The 8,648-nt window shown below is 43.1% G+C and overlaps 1 protein-coding gene across 1 annotated transcript in view; it reads right to left on the bottom strand.

Annotated features, from left to right (window-relative positions):
- Nucleotides 1-5,318: 5,318 nt before the first annotated feature.
- NFKB1 (nuclear factor kappa B subunit 1) overlaps nt 5,319-8,648 on the bottom strand; it is a 52,977-nt gene continuing 49,647 nt past the window's right edge. The window contains exons 21-24 of the mRNA XM_008635668.2: nt 8,250-8,316; nt 7,753-7,925; nt 7,441-7,618; nt 5,319-5,826 (exon numbers count right to left, since the gene is read on the bottom strand). Coding sequence (XP_008633890.1) covers nt 5,639-5,826; nt 7,441-7,618; nt 7,753-7,925; nt 8,250-8,316 — 606 coding nt within the window. The 3' untranslated portion in view covers nt 5,319-5,638. The remainder of the gene's footprint in view (nt 5,827-7,440; nt 7,619-7,752; nt 7,926-8,249; nt 8,317-8,648) is intronic.

Raw genomic sequence — 8,648 nt, 5'->3', positions numbered from 1 at the left:
GCAAGGTTGACTTCCATTATTGTCTTAATATCCTTAATATGTTCTTTTGGTTTCCTGGTGTTGTAGTAGGTGTGTATTTATAGAAGCTGCTCTCTCGCCATGCAGCAGTGGCTGTAACGTGTGCTTTGGTTAACCATTTCCCCTTCGTACTTTCGCAGTGGCGTCCTGTGCTGTACTTGGTTACGTTGTTCTGCCTTTGTCTCAGATCAGGGCAGAGATAGGAAGGCAGCACTCCTACCCAGCACTCCTGCGTCACATCCATCTTCCCAGCTGAGTGTTGTTGCAGCTATGGCAGTACCTGTATTCCCAGTTCTATCTAATGGGGGTTTGGCAGCACGAGCGTTGGGAGGAGCATTTGGTAAGTGTTGTGGTGCTTGTCCTCAGTGTCATTACATTATTGGTGGCAGCAGTAGAGGGGACTGGAATAGTCAGTGTTCTTTCAGTATGCTGCCTTGAAATGTCTTGTTCAAGGACCAGTGAATTTGCTTGTGCCAATGGCCTTTGTTTGCTCCTGGGCCCCCTCTGGGCTGTTCTCCACTGATGGCAAAAGCAGCAGCCAGTGTCCCACAGCCATGACAAATGCCCTTCCAGACCAGAACCTGAGAGCAGGTTTGGGAAGAGCACTGTATGGTGTTGGCTAATCTGTTGTCATAAAAGTGTTCTCTGACTGAGATTTGGCTCTGAACCCATTCTGGGCATGCAGAGGCCATCCTGAGCTTTAGAGGGCACCTGTTTGTTCATACTTTCTGCCACACAAGGAGGATGTATTTTGCTCCAGTTTACTGGGGCATGTCCTTGGAAGCTTTTTCAAGTTCTGCATCTTCTCCAGGAAAGAAGCATGCAAATGTAGCTAAAAGTTCCTCTCTAAGTAAGTGTTCATAGTTCTCTGTCAATCTTTCTTGTTACCTGCTGTTGGCATACCTTGTGGCCTGGACAAGTTTTCTGCCTTAGAGGCACATCTTTCTTCAGTACTTTTACTTCTGTTAGTTGCCTTTTGGTTTTGGAGCTGTGTAGCAGAGACCATTTCAGTGACTTGTAGCAGTGTCAGGAGCAGAGAAATGGGCCAATGAGTTTCTTATTTTCAGTACAGGAGAGCTGGGTTTGAAACTTACAAGCCAGCCTTCACTGTGTCAGAATCACTTTTCGCTTTCTTACCCACTTAGGGAACCAGGAACTCATGGTTTGAAATTTTCAGGACAGGTTTCAGTCCAAGAGTTGTGTTTACATGTCCTTTCCAGTCAGGTGTTACAAGGTAGCGAAACGAAACCACCAATTTAGTTTAATTAGTGTGGAAAACCAAAACTTAAATGAAAAAAGGCCATTTCTGTAAGTAGAGTCAGTCAGTAGAAATGTGTAAGTACCTGATTTAATCATTAGTGTGATGCTGCTCTGTGCATGTGTGTGCTGCTGACTCCACTGGAATGCTGGCGAGTGCACAGGTTAACAGGTGTGAAGTCTGTCCCAAGTGTGTTCCCTTGCAGTATGTAATGGAGGCCACTGCTCTGCTAGTGCTCTTCTGCATTGCACATGGCAAGCGTGGCTTGATGGCTGAGAAATCCTACAGCAGTTGGGTTTAAATGAGGCCATGGGAAACCTCTGCAGGCTTGAAATAAGAGACATACTCCAGCCTGGCTCTAAGTGGGACATCAGGCTGCTTCATAATGCTGGATGGAGAAAATCAACTACTTGGTAACTAACTTGTGTTATCTTTGCTGTAGCTGTAGGAATCTTTTGAAGCCAGCAAAAGTTTGGACTGGGCTGTTGGCCATTACTCTAGAACTGCTCCATTTCAAGACGTGATCATTCAGAAACACCAGAAGCTGTGGATGGTGGGTGAGTATTGACCACTGCACCCTGAGCTAACAAATGGGCACCACCATTCCTGTCACTTTGCTTGGGGGAGGCAAGGAGAGTGGCTCTTTTTCCTTAAATGCATGGAAAAAGCATTTTACTTTCCACAACAGTTTCCAATTTTACTTTTCCAAAGGAGAAAAGACAGTTCATACACCACTGCATGTAGGTAAGATTCTGTCTCAGTTTGAGACAAGTTTAGGAGGAAAAACACTTTGAAATGAATGTGTCCTCTAAAGAAGACAGGTTTTGGCACTCCCTCCCTCACCGATACAAAAGGAATTTCTTGGATGAAAGTGAAAACAACTATTTATTTAACAAACAAAGTGCCCGCAGGGCATGGGGGAAAAATGAGTAATTGCTGAAATACTAAACCTCCCTGGTGTGGAGAAAGCTGGTGGATTTAGAGTTCCCTCTGTAGCTGGCTCGGCCCCTGCTGAGGTCCAAGGCTGGGATGCAGCGTCCCTGCAGCCTTCCTGCTGGTCCACGGCTTCCGATGATCCGGTTCTCGGATCGCAGCTAGGCCGAACAGTTCCAGGAGAACTGAAGTTACCGGAGAACTGCTCTTACAGGACTGGGAAAACTTCTTGCCTCAGCTAACAAAAAAGACTGGTGCAGGAATGTACTCTCTGCTGCTGCAAGCAGAGCTGAGCAACGCGAGGGAGCGTGTGTGAGCTTGAACACAAGCCACGCTGAGGAATTCGCCTGGCTTCCCCCCACTCCTTCTCTTGGACCCAGCTTAAAGCTGCAGGACCCATTTCTGGGCATAAAGCAGATGATAGGGGAATACAGTATTGACCTAAAATCACCCCACAACAGACTGTTGTCCTTCCTGCAGTCCACAGAATCTCAGAATGCCGCCCAGAACTTCCTACTACCAGTGATTTCCCAGTTTGTAAATACATCCCAAGATGATGCCAAGAAACTTAGAGCTGTGGCAGCCAATCTAAAATCAAGGGCAGTCTAACTTTCTGTATAATTCATTTTACATCAAATGTAGAGAAGATCTCTAGTGATCTTTGTCACAACTTTTGTTGCATTCCACAATTTCTGATGTTTATTACTGCAGTACAGTAGCAAAATAATGGAGCGAGCTCTATTCCACTGCAAGTGCAGATTCAGGTTAGAGATTTCTCTCTATGTCAGGTGTAGACAGAAGCTCTCAGGCTGATTCAGCTGATTCCTGGATTCTTTCTTTATTCCATCAGACCTGCAAAATGGGAATGGCACTTCCTATCTTGGCAAAGAGGTGTAAAGATAAATTTGTGTGTGAGGTGAGCAGATCTCATGGTGAGGTCCATGAACATATCTTGATAGTTACATGACATGAACACATTTGCTTTAAGTGTTCAAGACTTGGCATTGCTTACACTTTCTCTTGCTAAGCCTCTTTCCTCTGTCTGCTACCTTCATCCTCACACCTGCAAGGAGCCTGACCTTTTCCCATCAGTGCAAGAATCATTGTACAGGATGACCATTACTACTATGAAAAAAGGTCAAGCAAAAAGAGTAAAGCTGTGTGTTCTAACATTTTCTTCTAACTGAGCTGCTTGCAGTAAACGGGTTTGCTCTGCCATACACAAATGTCTCTTAGTAGGTGTCTTGCCACTTTCTGTAGTGTGTCCTACACTTGTTGGTATGTTCTAACTCCTACTCTTGCCTATTCTAACACACTGTGTGGCTTGCCTGCAACACATACTTAAGATGCAGAAGGTTAATGCAGGTAGGAAAAGTCCTGTTATGTGACTCAACTGTAAAAATTTAGTGTTCCATTTTGAATTACTGAGAATACTTTTAAAATTAGTATTTTTCTATCTCTAAACAAAGGGAAAAAAACCTAAAAGGACTAAAGCCTTTTTTATTAAGTACACTGAGACTGAGAAGCTGCCAGACTGCCATTTAAAGCACTTCAATACACAGGACCTAGGGGACCTGCTGTGTATGATCACTAACCTGATAAACAGCTATTATGCAACATCTGGTCATGAAGTGCTTTAAGGAAATACAGATCCAGGTGTCTTCTGGTGGTTTAAAAGCAGAGCTGGTCAGAACTAAAGCTAAAAGGTATGAATAAACAGCCAGGGTGCCCTGGTGTCCTGCAGGATTGTAGAAACCCCAGTTAAAATCTCCGCCAGCCCGCTGAGCTGTGCTGGAAATTCTGTGGAAGCAGAAGGTGTGTTTTACTTGGACAGCAGCTCTACTAGGGCTCAAAAAGCCCCTCTACCCCTGGAATATGAGAACCTTTGCCTGTTTCTATTACTGTTGGAATACAAAGAGAACACCGGAGAAGTACATTAATTGAACAAAAATCTGTATGTGTTAGACACTGCTTAGATGTGGGTTATACATACAAGAACTGAAAGAAAGAATGGCATTTTTACTATAATTCGTCTTCTCTGGAAGCAATTAACATTCTCAGTAATTCAGCTGGATATAAAATTAGTTCACAAGTTCATTACTCATTGTTTAATTCATTACAGCAACTACTGCTCTAAACATTAAGCATTCTCAAGGTTTATCTTGATTCATTTTCTCAGGAGTGACACCCAGGTTACTGAAGACTGAGCTGAGCCAAGAACCACCCTGTCAATGCTCCATCTTTGTCCCACAAAAACTGGCTATGAGTGCCAATGCTGCTGCTCTTTGCTTTTTTCATCATGAACTCTGGTGCCTGTTCTGTTCAGTTGGGCCAACATCAGTACACTCACCATCTCAGATTTGATGTCAGACCAGAAGAAACACTGCTCATGAGCACAGTTACTACAGGAGTTTCTAGATAGTTCTCCTCTGGGCTTTGTCAGAGATTTGCTGAGACACTAAAGAGTTGGTTTCAGTGTAAATGATTCTCTGTTGCCTTAAGGATGAGAACTAAAACAAGGCAGAGGCTTTAATCCCAAAGCACAGCTGCTCAGCAGTAGCTGATGGTCCTGCTCTCCCACCATAAAAGATACTTTAGCTTTAAGACAGGTGGCTTGCAACCCTTCATTTATTTTAGTGCTTGGAAAGCAGCATGATCTTGTATCAATGCCTGATAGGCTAAATTTTCAGTAACTCTACTTGAAAGGTAATGTAAAAATCACAGCAGGCACAGACAGGAGAATTAATTTTGGGGTTTTATTATAAAAGTAAAATAAAAATAAGCATTTAAAAAGCACGATTTTTCAAAAGGAACAGATATAAAAAACTATTTACAAGTAGGAAAATGCCAAACTTGAAAAAATTTTTGGATAAGAGGCACCAAAGTTAAGTTTAAATACATTATTTGAAATATACAAGATTCTTTTCGGGTTCTCTTTTTTCTCTGAGTTGTCACTGTTGTGATTAAAGTCATGATTTTTCTTTGCCAGCTACTTTATGAGCTGGTTTCATGCAACTGTGCTGCAACAATTATGAAGAGAGCAGCTAGAAACTGTATCCTCCGATTGTTCTATGTGCTTAACCTCTTTAGTAAGTAAGTTTGTATTATGCATTACAAATTTCTTTTTCATCTGTAAAAGAAAATCCTCCCAGACCAGGAAAACAGTCAGTCTTTCATAGCGTCCAGTCCTGTGTATTAATGCAGCAGTGGAGCCCTGCTTATTGTAAATGGCTTGTAAATGGCTTGTAAATGAATACAATTGAAGGAAGCAACGGCTAGAAGTCACGTGCTGCAGTTGCCATTGGTTCAGGTGGGATTCTTCCAGTGCACTTTTGGTTGTGAGTTCACTTCCCTCTGGCCAGGATGACGCTGATGTAATTTGAAATGTGCCATTTGTTCCTGCAACTGCATATTGCTAATTGAACATCACTACTCAGCTATATAATTGCTATGCCCTGAACTGTCATGTCCATAGCCCAGGGCCATTTTGCCAAGTGTTAGTGAGGACTTGCTGTTCAGAGAGTCTGAATAAGTGAAACTCAGCTTGCGGAAGGAGGTCTCCACACCGCTGTCACATGTGCTTTCAGGGTCTTGAAATCTGCTATTACAGAGCTCACCTGAGGGACAGAGAAAAGGGAAACATTATCATTTGTGTGGCTTGAGCAAGGTTGCTTTAAGAAAAGCCTAAGGAATACAAACCAACAGGATTAAAGCTCTTCTATAGGAAAATAACATGAGGTATTATAATAGGAAAAGCTGTGCTGAATGTTTCCAGGCCACCAAAGCATGTGATCTGATGTACTGCTGGCAGAGATCATCTTGCAGCTGGAGCTTGATGGGATGAGAAGCCTGGTGCTCTGCTGACGCTAATGGTGTCACTGCACTCTGGTCAGGACTCTGTCTGGCTATGGCAGTTGCAGGGCAGAAGGTTCTCAGAGTCACACTGTGCAAGTGTACAGCTCCAGGATGAGGCTCCTAAAACTTTTAATTCATGTTATGTCAACTTAGAGATTTCTTTTTGAGACAAATACTTGAAGAGTTGCATGCAGTAAGTGACCCCAAAATAGGAACAAGTCAGCAGCATCTTTCACCTGTGAAGGATCCACAGAAGGAGTGCCTGACTGGAAGAGGTCAGTATCCAAGCTGAAGGTATGCTGTGGGATCAGTGTGACTAAAGCAGTGGTGGCATCTTAAGAGGTAAGTCTTGTTTATCTAAACAAACATCTTAAAATAAACAATGTGATGCCCTGCATTCATGTTGCAAAGGAGCAGAACACCTCTTACCCTTCACAATGAATCTAAAGGGGCAATATGTGTATAAGCACACTTCTGGGTGGGTGTGAAGGTTTATTCCATGACTGACCAGTTTTCTATAGAGAATAAACTGGCAATGTTAGACCAGAATGGAGTGACTGGGACGTTTCTTTTTTCTTTCCAGAAATAACTACAGTATTTTTTTACAGGGTGTAAGGATCCACATTAGGGTACAAGCAGCACTACTGGTGTTTGAACAGGAAAAAACAAAGGTTTTTTTTACTAAACCTGGCCAGGCAATGACTGAACATCCCTGATGACAAACTTCTCACAATCTCTCTTTTTCTCTTAGTAGAGTTCCCTGCCCAAAAACACTGTAGGACCTCCAGCACTGAGGATGCTCAGAACTCAACTGGATGTAACATGGGAAACCTCATGTAATGTTCCACTGGCCCTACTCTGAGCAGGTAGTTGGCCAGCAGGACTGCTTGAGTCCTGTGTAACCTAAGCCATCCCCAATTTCTCTGCCTACAGAACACTGTGGAAGGAGAAATTTAATACCAAAGTCTTACTGAGAAGTTTAGGAGCCCAAAACATTTTTCATTATCCAGCAATGAGGGGCGAAAAAAAGTCAAAAGCTAATGGCACTTGTACATGCCTAGGAGGTAATTGCCTACATTCCCAGTACATCACCATTAGCAAATGGCAGATGTCTGGTTTTAGCAGAAGGCAGCAGTATAATGAATACCATGATGCAGGTATGCTGATTCAAGTGGTCCATTTTCCCTCTCCTAGGCCTAGCAGCTGTCTGTGATGAGAGGGGTCATGCTGCCATAAAATATTTCTGAAACCAGTAAGCAGGTGAAGCAGTGTGTGCAAGAAGGTATGCAATCTATCAGCAGTCCTAGATAGAGTGGGGAGGGAGAACTGAAAAAAAGTCCTAAATAAATCTCTTCATATTTTGCTGTCAATTTTACCTGTCTCTCCATTTGCAAAGGTGAGCGATGATGATGAGGGAAGAGCTTTTGCTGTACTGTCCTCCAGGGGAGAAAGTCTGCGTGAGCTGGATAGTGCTTCCTGAATTACTTCTATGGCTTCTGTGTGATCCATCTGTCTCAAAGCAGTGATGAGCTCCTGAACTGTACCACCAGAAACCTGCAAGAGCAGACATCAGATGCTCAGCATCATCCAGGCTGGCTAAAACTGCAGGGCTGCACTGTCTCACCGTGCAGGAGGACAAGGTTCTCTGCATGTCTGAATGTTCTTTGTAACTTGTTATAGCACATTACCTCATAGTTATCCAGCAGAGTTTTCGATGGGGAAGGACTCAACCTGAAGGCATTATTAAGTATGCCAAGACCCAGTTTTTGTGCTAGGGTGGACCAGTTTTTGGTCGGATCAGGCAATTCCAATAGCTTGTAAAGCTGCATCTTGGAACTCTCACTCAGCTCTCTCAAATGTCCTGGGGAACAGAGAAATATATTAATTTATTATTTATACAAATCATGCACCAATTCATTTTAAAGCAGAAACAAAGCCAAACTGAAGACTGTTTCAGAGTCCAATCCCAGCATTTACAAATGTCTTGCTGCAATACTGAAAATGTACTCCATGTCCTTGAGACCTCTTAAGGGAATCATGCTCATTCTGTGAGTGAGGGGGTGGGAGGGCACCTCTTCTCTCTCACCAGCTCAGTTACAAGCTATTGCAGGACAATGTCTTCTCACCACTACAGTTTCAGTACTCAATTACTAGAGGGATATTGTCAATTCTTTATAGGTGTTACCTTGTGTCAGTAAGTCCTCCAAAACCTCTGCTGACTCGTAGGGTTTGCCATTCAATATGTCATACACCTAAGAGAATACGTTAAAGTCAGTATTTAGCAGAAACCTGGTTAGTGTCCTTTAAGTCTCAGCAGTGTGGTATAAAGCCCTAATTCCATCTGTAAATCAGCATTTTTTTCCTCTCCCAGGTTCAGTATGACTCAGGATACTGTAGAAAACCTGTGCTAAACTTTAGCGAAAAATCTTGAGAAGTTAATCTCCCTTTACCTTAAGCTGTGTCACCTGGCAACTATTTTCAAGACACAGAGGAAGCCTTGGCAGTAAATAAATGGCAGAAGCAGTGGCTAAGCAAGGAGTTGCTGCCTGCCTGCAACTAGTCATTTAAAATGAAGCCTGGGTTA

This window comes from Corvus brachyrhynchos, unplaced genomic scaffold, assembly GCF_000691975.1.
Source record: "Corvus brachyrhynchos isolate BGI_N302 unplaced genomic scaffold, ASM69197v1 scaffold175, whole genome shotgun sequence".
Taxonomy (NCBI): Eukaryota; Metazoa; Chordata; class Aves; order Passeriformes; family Corvidae; genus Corvus; species Corvus brachyrhynchos.
This window is presented reverse-complemented; position numbering and strand designations above follow the sequence as displayed.